This window comes from Sebastes fasciatus, chromosome 14, assembly GCF_043250625.1.
Source record: "Sebastes fasciatus isolate fSebFas1 chromosome 14, fSebFas1.pri, whole genome shotgun sequence".
Classification (NCBI taxonomy): domain Eukaryota; kingdom Metazoa; phylum Chordata; class Actinopteri; order Perciformes; family Sebastidae; genus Sebastes; species Sebastes fasciatus.
The window spans coordinates 24,375,004-24,387,586 of NC_133808.1; the positions used below are offsets into that span (position 1 = coordinate 24,375,004).

The 12,583-nt window shown below is 41.5% G+C and overlaps 1 protein-coding gene across 6 annotated transcripts in view; it reads right to left on the bottom strand.

The window, feature by feature from the left end:
• Positions 1 to 12,583, bottom strand: part of lrp1bb (low density lipoprotein receptor-related protein 1Bb) — a 318,056-nt gene that overhangs the window by 179,648 nt on the left and 125,825 nt on the right. For all 6 annotated transcript variants that reach the window (XR_012597184.1, XM_074659766.1, XM_074659767.1 and 3 more), the window contains 4 exons: positions 9,655 to 9,774; positions 8,887 to 9,015; positions 6,494 to 6,751; positions 5,043 to 5,205 (listed from right to left, as the gene is read on the bottom strand). Coding sequence is in view for 5 of the 6 variants with exons in the window: in XM_074659766.1 (XP_074515867.1) it covers positions 5,043 to 5,205; positions 6,494 to 6,751; positions 8,887 to 9,015; positions 9,655 to 9,774 (670 nt within the window). In the remaining variant the exon portion in view is untranslated. The remainder of the gene's footprint in view (positions 1 to 5,042; positions 5,206 to 6,493; positions 6,752 to 8,886; positions 9,016 to 9,654; positions 9,775 to 12,583) is intronic.

A 12,583-nucleotide genomic window follows, 5' to 3' on the forward strand; every position in this document is an offset into this window, starting at 1 on the left:
CGTCAGCAAGGAACTCAGCTCCCCAAACAGGTGCACCTCCACGTGGCATACAAATGATAGCTTTCTGGGATTAGGACGGTGCTGATGCTGTGCATTCTGCAGCTACAGCGATATCCATGTTGGGATTCTGGAAATGATGAGCACCTCTGATAAAATCAACTGCATTGGACCGGTGAAAAACAGTATGAGTCGCACAGTGAAACAGACTGAATAGACACTGGCAATGAAAGGTATACACTCAAAGTTGTTTGCTGACTTTTCTGTCCTTTTTATATGGAAGAGAAAGTTACTTAATTTCCTTCAGCTGCTTTGTTCAGATTTCCAGTTTTCAGACTGCAATTCACCTTTACAATAAAAAATCTATTATATAGTCAAGGACTCAGACCTTGTGAACAACTAGAAGTATCTGCTGTTAGAAGCAAATAGCATTTCAACAAAAGTAAAGGTGCAGCCTTTAACATATAGTATGGTAGCATTTCTTACTCTTGAAAGACATTAAACCCTTTTCTCTACTGTAAAATGACGTCCTTCTTTAGATTATTGTTTTCTAATACAATTCTGCAAAAATACAGAATAATTATTTCACTATTTTTTTACAGAGGCAGGGGTTAAAAGGGCTTTATTTTTTTAAAGACTTTCTTTTGGGGGGGGTTTTTGTCGTTATTTGATAGAGATGGTTGTAGTCTTGAAAGAGGGCGAGAGAGGGGACAATATGCAGCAATTGGCCATGGGTCGGATTCAAGCTTGAAGGATTTATTTTGTAGTTTTTATTTTTTTGGCAGTTTAAAAGGTACGGTGGGTAAGATTTAGCGCCATCTAGCAGCATTAGCAGATTGCAACCTCTCCTGTGCGTCAAGCGTGTAGGAGAGAAACGGTGGCCGACGCAAAAACATGAATGTTCCTATCTAGAGCTAGTTGTTGTGAGATTAGATCATTTGGAGAATAGCAGAGTATGTAGAGTGTATGTGTATGTGGGAGGTGAGTGGTGAAGCGAGAGAGAGAGAGAGAGAGTGGCGGCGATTGTGTCTGAGTGAACAAGTGAGCGAGTGGAGCAGAAGACAGAGTTTGTTTTGCTTTAAGAATATCAAGTGAATGTTCAGTGGATGTTGCAGTTTGTGCAGAAATAAATGCTGCAGCTCCTCAAGACCAACAGAGGTTTCCTGTGTCTTGTTTCCCGGCGGCTGAGTGGAGTGAAGGAGGTTAACTCCGGAGCGAGTAACGTTATTGACTCCGGCCCAAGCAGAAAAAGTTAACAGAGTGGTTTGTTCGTCCTGGGCAACTGTAGAAACATGGCGGGCAGATACGTGAAGAGAGGACCCACTCTGTATGTAGATATGGAGGGCTCATTCTAAGGTAACGAAAACACAACGATTCTTATTTTTAGGTGATTAAACACTAAAGAAAACATACCTATGCCATTTGTATACTACAGAAAAAAAACTCATGTGCCTGAATTAGTCACAGTAGCAGCCTGGCTCTATGGATGACGGTGTCGGTCATGACATTTTTTACATTGATGGAGATAGATCTCCTGACTTTTCCTCTAGCGCCACCATGAGGTTGATATTTTTGGGGTTTTAGTGAAATATCTCAACAACTATTAAATGGATTGGCATGAAAATTGAATGATAGGATGATAATATAATAACCTTGGTGATACCTGATTGTGTCTAGAAGGTAATCCGTGAATTGTAAAATCTGCCAAAAACTTGCAAAAACTCTCATTAGACTCGCTGCACGATGACCTATCCTAATCATAAACATTTGAGGTCCATGCCTTACCTTTACCTATACTAAGATGTGCCAATAAATTGCACGTAAAGGGAGCCACAGTGTGCAGACCTTCTTCTACATTTCCCATGCCTAACCTTAACCATCTTGCGAGAGTTTCCCAACTCGTGGGTCCCCTTCTAGACAGTGATACCTTAATGTCTAATCTGTATATTTGTAACTAATGACATTCCCATCTGTCGAAAAAAAATTACATCATGTTGCCACAGAACATAATGCAGGCAGTAATTAAGTCTTCCCAAAAACATATTTGGCAAAACAAATTAATTTCCGGGGAAAAGGGTTGACTCAGTGAAATAAATCTTGATTCTCGCACTGATCAACACACAGTGAATCCATCATACTTTTTTTTTTTTTTACATCATCTATGCTTCACTAATCTTTTCAAGCAAGATTAGGCATTTTAAAAACAAAGTACATCCTTTCCAGTCACGGATATAAACGGCGTTGTATACTCTAAACTGAAATGGGACTCAAAGGTAGCTTGGATTTTAGAACAAACCATACCATCAATCAAACTGTCCTTGGAAAAGCTTTTTAAAGAAAAGAAGAAAGGGTTGTCCATCAAAAGGCTTTCCTCTAGCAAAGTAAAAGTGCCTTATCTGATAGTAAGAACGAAAGACAGAGCGAGAGAACCAAATAACAATAAAAGTGGAGAGCCAAACCAGAGTGCATTCTATAAAGTGTTCCTCACGCTGTGCTGCTACCCAACACCTCCCTGATTTCTTTTGTTTTCACTCCATTGCTCCGGGCTGACAGACCTCTCTCAGGCCCGCTTCTTCACAAACAGCTGTACACATATCTCACCAATTAGAGGCCTCTGCAAACTTCTGTGTCTTATACAGTCAATCCAGCCGACATCCTGCATGTCCAGCTCCCCTGTGGGCCAGCAGACTCTATAGCCATACAATAATCCCTTTATACACACAACAGAATGGCCACTTACATGTATGTGTGTGTGAGTCATGTGTGATCACAACAAATTGATTTAAAAAACAGCCTCAAGCTTTACTAGAAACTCCGAGGTATCGTATATTTACTGTAAACCATATTGCTTTCCAATGGCTGACTAGCATTTAATGAGAACACTGAGACGCAGCCAACCACATCCAAACTGTCCATGTCATTAAGAAACCAGCAGATGATTATTTTGATTAGACCCAATGGCTTCAAGTGGCAACAAAAGCTGTTGAATTAAGTACAGTTTATATGCGGACAGCAACAAAGAAGTAATCTAGTTCAGCTTCAATCAAATTAATTATGTTAAGATTCAAAGTTGTTGTCTTGCAACACGTTCTCATCCCCACTCGTCACATACTGACGCTTTTTTCAGGACCCTTTGGCGTCACTTTACAGTCGCAGTAAACACGTGGTTAATGTTGTGAATTCTAGGGCTGCAACTGAAACTCAAGGAGTCGAATCATCATCAGTGATCCCTCAGTCCACTTGAAATTCTTGAAGTCGAGCCATTGTTTTTTTTTTAAGAGGCTAGATCTATGAAGAACTTTCTGCTCTTGTTAACAATTTAATCATAAACACATTGGTTGTATAGAATGGGGATGACACGGCAGAAAAGCCTCACCCAAGCATGGTAAACGAGATCTGTGTTTCAACAATGGTCGGGTTGTTTGCCGACATTGCCGCAGACTCCTTGTACTGAGGACTTCCCAGTTGAGAGCTGAGCCAGTAGCCCCGTCCCTCCCCGCAGGGAGAGAGGGCGCAGTGAGCACCACGGGAATCGGCGAGGTCTAGGCGAAGGGTGCTGCAAAGCTCACAGCGGGAGCCGCAAGCCACCTTCACCCCGACCCTTTCCAAGCCGAGAGCCAGTTGGGGCGCACCGCCCTCGCCCTGACCTGCCGAGTTGAATCCCTCGAGCAGACTGCGCAGACCCCACCGATTGAGAGGTGTACAAATATTTTGGGTTTAATATGAAACTGTGGCGGACCGCATATGATTATGTTAATATGGTCGAAATCATCACTGAAACTCAGGCCAATGGATTTTTTGATTGCCAGAGTCTATATGAAGAAAAAAAAAGAACGAATAGTTCAATATTCGTATTGAACAGCCAAATCTGAGTCGAATGAAAAAATTATGAAAATTATGACTGTATACGTTTTTAACATCTGAACATTGTGAACATGGGATATGAACAGCGGTCTCCTGGATGAAAGCCCTGTGTTTGTTGGACCCATCCACCGACCCTCCCGCCCAGTGTGTGTTTTTTTGCTTTTTAAAGTACGTCACCACACTGCTTGAAAGCCTGGTGCATCTCATACAGACGCTACAGGGTGTCTTGTGCGTCAGCATCACACACTGTGGGGTGTGACAAAGCGTCTGTATTTGATGCCCTGAGAATGAGAACAGGCTGGGGGGCTGAGGGGCCGGGCATGGCACAGTTCTGAATTGGTTTAGAACAGAACTGGACAGATGCAACATACTTCGATTGTTATTGATGTTTGGAGGCGGTCATTACTGCGCTACGAGCTCTAGTACTAAAAAGAAAGAGTGCATCACTATTATTAGTGTATCAGGGATTCTAAAATCTGTATATCATTACAGATGTGCTCCAAGCTTGGTGTCTGTCCTCGTAATATAATGGCCCTTCTCTTCTCTCGCTCACAGGGAATAAGAGGGCACAAAAGGCTTTGAGCTACTGAAACTGGTTCACATTCTGGTACAGCTGCTGCATGCAATTTATTTAATTTCCTTTTTCTGTTTGTTTGTTTTGTTTTTCTGCATGATGACACAGGAAACCTACATAATACATTCTGTGTGACTGTCAACCACATGCTGTAAATGTTTCAGTTTTCACTGTGAGCGGTGGGGGGATATTTTTTTACTCCGTTGCAGTTGCTCAGCTTTTTTGTGATCTCCACAGAGACAAAAATCCTGTAATGGAAAGTCCTGAAGGGGCCTTTTCTACTGAGGGATGGAGGGTGAAATCACTGAATACAAATGAATGTCTCGACAGTAGAAGCTGTCTGAAGCATCACCAGCTATCCACCAAATTACACAGCTCAAAGAGAGGAGGGCTGAGTCGAAAGACAGGGAATCATTTAAATCCCTTCATTGTAACTCACTCACATTCTTCCAGACAAGTCAATTGCTATGCATAGAGATTTTTTTTTTCTCTTCTTCTTCTTCTGTAATTTTTTTTTTTCCTTTTTTTTAACAAAAGATGCGTGATGATAAATGAGCCTCGCTGTACTTTCAGAGATGGTGTATTATATAGGCTGCAGAACACTCACCCCATGAGAGGATCCAGAGCTATTCCTTTAGGATTCAGCAGGTCTAGTTGGAGGATGGTAACACACGTGTCTCCACCGCGGTCACACACAAATATTCTGTCGGTGACACGGTTCACAAAATAGAAGTTGCCCGTCAGCCAGTCAATGGCCATGTGCTCCACATCTGCGAAGGCAAAAAGAGGTTAGATTATTGTGTAAAAACTGCTGAATAAAAAATGTATAATACACTTGAATACATGTTTCAACACTTTGCATGATCACCACAGACACATATTAAAAAAAAATTATAAAAATCGGAGAGGCAGAGGCTGTGATATATACCATCTTTTAGTCCCTAAGCAAGCTCCAAGAATACTGGGTCCTACACTTCCCATAATGCAACTCAATAGCATGTCATGTAATGTTGCAATCCATTGTACTCAGCTGGTGAGGGTACGTGCTCCTACGTGCTACTCCATGATCTGCTCCTGGATTTCAAACCGGACCAACATGGCGGCTCTTTTGGTAACTTATATTACGAAAATAGTTCACCGAAATGTGTTTCTGAAAACATCTGAGGCGAGAAATAAGGCATGAAGTTGCTGAATCTGTCTTAAATTTAGAACAACAACGACTAATTTAAAACATTTTTCGCGAGTTTCCAGAGGCGGCAATTGCCATTCACAATGATTTATGCGATGAGTAGTTCCTTCACTCTTAAAAAAATGATGTACAAAGTCTTGTCTTTTTTTTTTTTTTTGCTCTGAATCAAATGTTTTATGGTCACGATTCATCTCGTAGCTGGTTGGTTTGGTTCCGTGCTTAAAACTCTTTATATAAGGATTTCCTGAAATGTAAATGGAGTGAATGAATGGGAAATTCACTTCTGGAACCGGAGCCGTTCAAAAAGTGGCCAGTCATTGTTGAGCTCTATAACCTGACATCTCTGATGCAGTTGTTCTAAATGAATGCACCAGTATTAAACTGTAGGTAATGACAGCAGTACAGTAGGTTAGACTCCGACTCAAAGCTTAAAAATCCGTCCAGTAAAAACTATAGACATTTAATAACAGGTTTGATATTTGTGAGAATCTGGGCAAGATCAAATAAAAGGATGGAAAGAGAGCACATTTTGATGTAGCGAAGCTGGTGTAGCCTGCAGGGTTGAAGGACAGCTGTAGGGGAAAGGTGAGTGGCCAAAACCGCTGAGGCTAACCTGCCTTCAACCACAGCGATAATGAAGAGATATAAAGAGAGCTCACAGGTAAGAGTGTGAGAGGGAATAAATGAGAGAGAGAGAGGGCTGAGTATGTTTGTGTGAGAGAGCACTGGGGTGATCTCATCTCACCACTATCCTCTTGTAGGTGAGAGTGTTCATGATGTGAGAGCAGATAATCACTCAAATTCATCAGGGAAAAAGTAGGGAAATGAAAAGTACTGTAGGAGAGAACTATGAACAGCTGAAGACATACGTTGCAAACTTTGTTGTGTTCTTATTTCCTGTTCCCGTGTGAATCCCCGCAGATTCCTGGTTTCAGCACAGCGGAGCTGCCCAGAGGACTCAGTAGACAGAACCCAGCACACACTTTCCTGGTTGTGCTGGAAATCCAGAGCCAGTGTTCCATTTACACTCAGAGACCTCAGGGGCTGCAGGCCTGTTCCATTTAGATGGGTGATGACAATACGATCTGAGCCACCGATGAGGAGCATTGGACGGCTGTCACCAGGATCTGGAGCGGAAGGGAAAATATGGAAGGTATTAGTTTAAATAGACAGGAACACACAGACACAGAGAATGAGAAAAAACAGAGACAAAGAAATGGACACTTGAATGATGTGGTGTACAGGTTTATAGTAGGCTAATTTTGAGGTGTTCTGTTGCTGATTTCTGTTGTCGTCGGTGGTATTATATTTGTCTGTTTATTTATCCAACGTTTGCTGTATATCACATGATGTATTTCAGAAAGAACTAATACATTTTATATATATATTTAATTGCATGATTGCACAACCTAAAAATCGCAAGTTGCATAAATGCATTAAGAAATTAGTGGCGTTAAAACAAACTTGCATTAACGTGTTATTATCGCGTTAACTTCCGACAGCCCTGCGAAAGAAAGAAAGATTATATTCTAACTCTAACACTGGGTGAAGCAGCAGCAAAAACAATCCAACAAGAAACTGATTTTCAGAGCTGATTGATGGGAATGAAAACAACAAATTGAGAAACATAAGTCAAGTCGTGGAAGAACAATCCGCGGTGGTAAAACTGAGATAAGCTGCTTTATGGGCTTAATTGAGCGTGCACACTCTCTGACATCAGGTTCACCCCCTAAAAAGGGCCCTTATTTATCCCGATCTCCCACACAAGTTCAAGTCAAGGGCTACTCTCCTAATATAGGCAATAAATCAGAATGCCTGCTCACATAACTGCTTCCCCTTATCCCTCTGAATCAACTTTTAGTTCTTCTCCCGCAGTAGGGGGTAGATGGGGTTTGGACCAGCCTCTCTGGTCTACCCCGACTTTTAATCAAACATGGGAAATGTTAGCTGATGTAGCAATAACGGCAAAGCTTTTTTTGGCTCACATGATTAAAGTCCCACTGATAGTACATTAAGCCATCCCTTTTCGCAGTCAGAAATACTCTTTTAGGTGTGTCTGCATTTGCACAGGGACAAAGGCTGTATTAGAAACTGCCTAATACATACTACTGCCGAACGCACTATGCAGTATACAGTACATACTGCACTCCTGAGTAGTATTCAGTATGATTCATGCCATTCATTGTATTATGCAGGTCCGATAAAGGTATTGTCTGCAACATGCAAAAACCCCACACTTGCATAATCTACAGTTACAGGTTACAGGTACTTAGCATGAGTCAGTGAAGTGTTTTATCAAGCAGACATGAAAACCATCAGGGTGTTGTAGAGTCAGATTTGTGCTCGGAATACAAATAGAATAGAAATTATTCTACCTTCCACTTCAATCGGAGCCAAATGAGAAGAGATCGAATCAAGATTAAAACCCCCAAAAAGAACATTTGTGCTGCCGAGTTTTAACTTCAATCTCACACTCAACACATTAATATGTTTTTCATTCCCTGCCGCTCCTCATCGTCTAGCCTCAGAGAGCTCTAGCTGAAATTTATATTCATGAGCTTTTGCAACTAATGGTAACCCCATAGTTATCCCTGTACCACTATCGCTCTCTGCTAAATTAATATTAATGCATGTGAGCATTGGGTTCAGTTAAGTTTATGGGTAATCATATTCAGTTTATTCCTGGTAGGACACCAGTCACATTGATTAAAAGCTGCAACAGTGGTGTTCTCCCCAGCTTAGGTGTGTTGGGCCTCCAGCTATATCCAACCCATATATGCCATAAAGTGACAACACCCTTAAAAAAAATGCATTTTATGGTTCAATGCACGACTCAAAAATATACCGCACAACGTTAAGCTTGTTTACTTACGGACCACCAAAACACAATACCTCTTTTTATTTCTAAGTAGGCTGTTTTACTCATCGGGACAGATTTGTTAGCGGCATCAGGCATTAACATAAATCAGGGTGACGCTGGGCATTGTCTCCGCACAAAATACTCCAGACTGCTCCCACTTAAAATATCATGCTCATTAATTTTATCATTATCCTGGCCTGACCACGTCTACCCGTTCCCAAGCGGGTGATAGATGTGGTCACTACTAAACCACATTAATCTCGCCCCTACCAAAGCTAGCGAGCGCCAAGGCGACGAGAAGCTCCACTCTGGTTGAACAAAAACCTGCCCTGTTTATTATTAGAAATGAAACATACATACTATGCAGATTGTGTTGTTTCCACATGCAAGTGTGCCGCTCACCTTGTTTGGCTTTGCAAGATATCCTGTCAGGCTGCAGGATGTATCCTTCCGTGCAGCTGCATCTGTATGACCCGTAGGTGTTCGTGCAGGTTTGGCTGCATGCGCCATACATGGCACATTCATCATGATCTTATGGAGAAAAAAGAAAGAGAGTCATTTGTAACAAATTAGGTGTGCTCAAACATGACCCAAATACATAAAGTATACTTAATGTGGCCTCACTCTGGCACCTCAGGCATAATTACTTTTATAACCAATGAGCCTTTTTTGGAGCTGCAGCACCCTATAAACCGCTCTTTTCTCGAGTCTTCCCCCCAAACAGGATCAAATTCAGGAGGCAACGCTACTTTGTTAAAGCACTTCCTCCAGCACAATTATGCAATGTTGTGCCATGTCGCCGGTATAAGGTCTGTGCAGAGTCCAAGTGAGACACTACAGCTCTAGAGGCACCTTTGACAGCAAAATCCTGTCTTCCTCGCTGGCTGTCAGAAACCAGGCCTGTGGCACATATGTAGAGGGAAGAGAAAAGAGACAGAGAGAAATGTGTGTGCTGTATATACAGTATAAGTGTGTGTTGGGGGTGTAATGCACAGTACATGAAGCCCTGCCTGCAGACAGATGGTTCTCATATAGCGAGCACCTCCTGCTTATTCATCTGAAGGAAGTCTGGCTGAGGGCGAAAAGGAGGGATTGGTGTGTGGAAGAGAAGGAGGAAGAGGAGGGAGGGCTCCATGGCAGGAGGCCCCCACCAGCGCAGCTGAATCCTACCTCTGCAGCTCGTCCCGTCCTCGCCGACCTCAAAGCCATCAGCGCAGAAACAGAAGGTGCCGTTTCTCGTCATGACGCAGCCGTAGCGGCACCGGAGCTCGTGGCAGGCTGACAGGAGCTCTGCAGGGGGAGAGAGAGAGAAAGAGAGGAAAAGTGAGGATTGGAGGAAAAAGGGTAGAAGGAGTACGTGAAATGGGAAATTACTTTTTGATTTGGGAAATGGATTTTTTAAATTTTCCTCTTGCCCTTTCAGTCACTATTGCTCCCCTGTGATTTAGCAAAAATAATCCAGCTGACTGCCACAAGTTTAAAACTGTTCTTAGACAAGAGTTTTTATGAATCACCATGAAAAGAAAATGGTGTTTGTTTTGCAAAAAAAAATAATTTATGTAACTGTTGTAACTTTGAGAGGGCGCATCTCTTTGCAAATTAAATAATGTAATGTAATAATGTCAAAGTAATGACTGAATTAATCTTTGCATGTAAGCTATTAATTAAAAATCAATACAGTATCACAAAATATAATACCACGATACTTCATATTTTTTTATATTTTCTTACACCCCTACTAAAGCTGGGCAATATATCAACACTATATCGTTATGGTGATATGAGACTAGACATTGTCTTAGATTTTGGGTATCGTAATATCGCATTAGTGTCTTCTTCCTGGTTTTAAAGGCTGCATTACAGTCAAATTATGTAATTTCTGTTTTCTTTTTCTGAACTTACCAGACTTTTTCTAGCTACGTTGGTCATTGACCATTGGTGCTTTCAAATGAAAGCACCAATGGTCAACCCTACAATATTGTCACAATATCAATATCAAGTATTTGGTCCAAAATATTGCCCAGCCCTGACCCATACACATGATCAGTCTGTTAGAGAGGGAAAAACACTCTGTGATTGGTTTAAAGAAATACAAACAAGCCAATCACATCGTCTTGGGCGGCGCTAAGCTCAGGATGCAGCGAAGGTGCCCTTGCAAAATCATGGTTGTATAATAGCACAGATAGCAGAAAGGGAGGAGAATGCCTTGTGAAATACGTGGCCAATGGCAGGCAAACACATCTTCCTAAATGGAGCGAACATCAGATTGTTTCAGTTTTTCCCAATGAATATGTCCTAACCTGCTCCGTGCGTCACCGAACAGGCAAAGCGACGTGTCACTTGCTTGAAAAAACGCTCGCTCTGGCTCTATTTTAGCAAAGTTTTGTGCACCTCCAACCTATTTTCATTTATCAAAATCGATCGCTTGTAGTATATCTGGACATTTTTTTCGCTCGCTGTATGCTAGGAAGAGGTGTTAAACCGACAGTCTACATCCGGAGAGTCAGATATAACTGTTAACTACAGGATGGAACTGAAAAACAAGTGAAAGAAATGTCAGCGTGGAGTAGTAAATGTCACAGGATATAGACAGGAGGAGTAAAAGTGATTTTTGTACCGTAAAGTTTAAATGACACTTAACTATGAGTTTCATGAATCCCGTATGAATTGTGATCCCGCAATCATAGACTTCTGATGAGTACAATTCAAACGTTTTAGCAGCTACAGTCATCATTTGACACATTGATTAAATGGTAGCAGCAATCAGGAAGTGCCAACATTGTCATTTCCCGTGTATTTTCTGAGTGCTGATGATGCTCTGTATAGCCCTAATCTTTATACATAAAGAAACAAAGGACAGCTAATTATGGCATGGTGAAAGTTCAGCAGAATAAAAAGCACAAGTGAAAGTATAACCCTCAAAACAAAGCTTTAATTGCAGGAAGATTGATATGCCACTGCTGAACATTAATTAATGTCAAGTTACGTAGCGCGAGACAAAAGCTTGCATCGATTGTCCTTGGTCTTTTCTGTGCGAACCATTTCAAGACATTATGAAATGCTGCGGCAGAGGACCGAATCATTTCTTGACAGGGTGTATTTAGCATAGTGGGAACTGAACGACAATCAAAGCTTCGGTTATCATTACTTTCTGAATGAAAACGCAGTCTTTGATGTCGATTTTTAAGAGTTGGAATTATGTGATTTCAGTGGATCAGACTCTTTTTAACACTTATTGAGTTATCAGAAGTACATTTTTCATTACAGTGTCTGACTGTCATGCTGGCTCACAGACACATTGAGATGAATGGTGCGGTTGTATTGTTTGGAGAGAAATATATAAATCTCAGTGAGAGCTTGTTGGAGGGCAATATGTCAACTGATAATCATTAAAAGAAACTGTAAGCGAGGGAAATTTAGCAATGAGATGAGTAACTGTTAACTAACAAGCCGTAGACGTGGGACATTTTCACACTTCTTCACTGAACCTAAAAACATATCTCAAATACTCAGTACAAGTGTGTACAAAATAGAGTTATTGATATTAAAATACGCATGCTGTAAAACAATGGCTCTGTTCACAGCTTCAGAGAGGGCTGAGATGGAACTACAGGGGCGAACTTTCTGTGTATTTGGTTTTCATATCGCCCTCAGAGGAGTTTTGACTGACAGGAGGTTGAGTGGAAAGTGACTGCATTTTCATTTTGGGGCATACTATTTTGTGAGGTGATAACAGAGCAAGCAAACACTGAAGTATTAAAATGGTAAATGCCCAGTAGCCTTTGGTCTTCAGTGACCACAGAGAGGCTGTTTGGATATTTATTAATACCCCGCACCGGCTCATAGAGGTGAAATGATTTAAGGAGCCGAAGCTCGATAAACTTTAAAGATAATCTGGAGACAAACTCTTTGCGGAGAGGCATGGTATTGCTTTTCTGTGTTTAAAGGATATGTTGTTGACATTAATCATTTTGAGGCAATTCTTAAGTCCGGCTATTCACCCGCTAGAAAAGTGTGACTGTCAGGCACACCCGGGGTTTGCTGCACTATAAATGTGGAAGCTTTTATCCAAAGTTGTCCAGTGAAGTTTGAACACCCC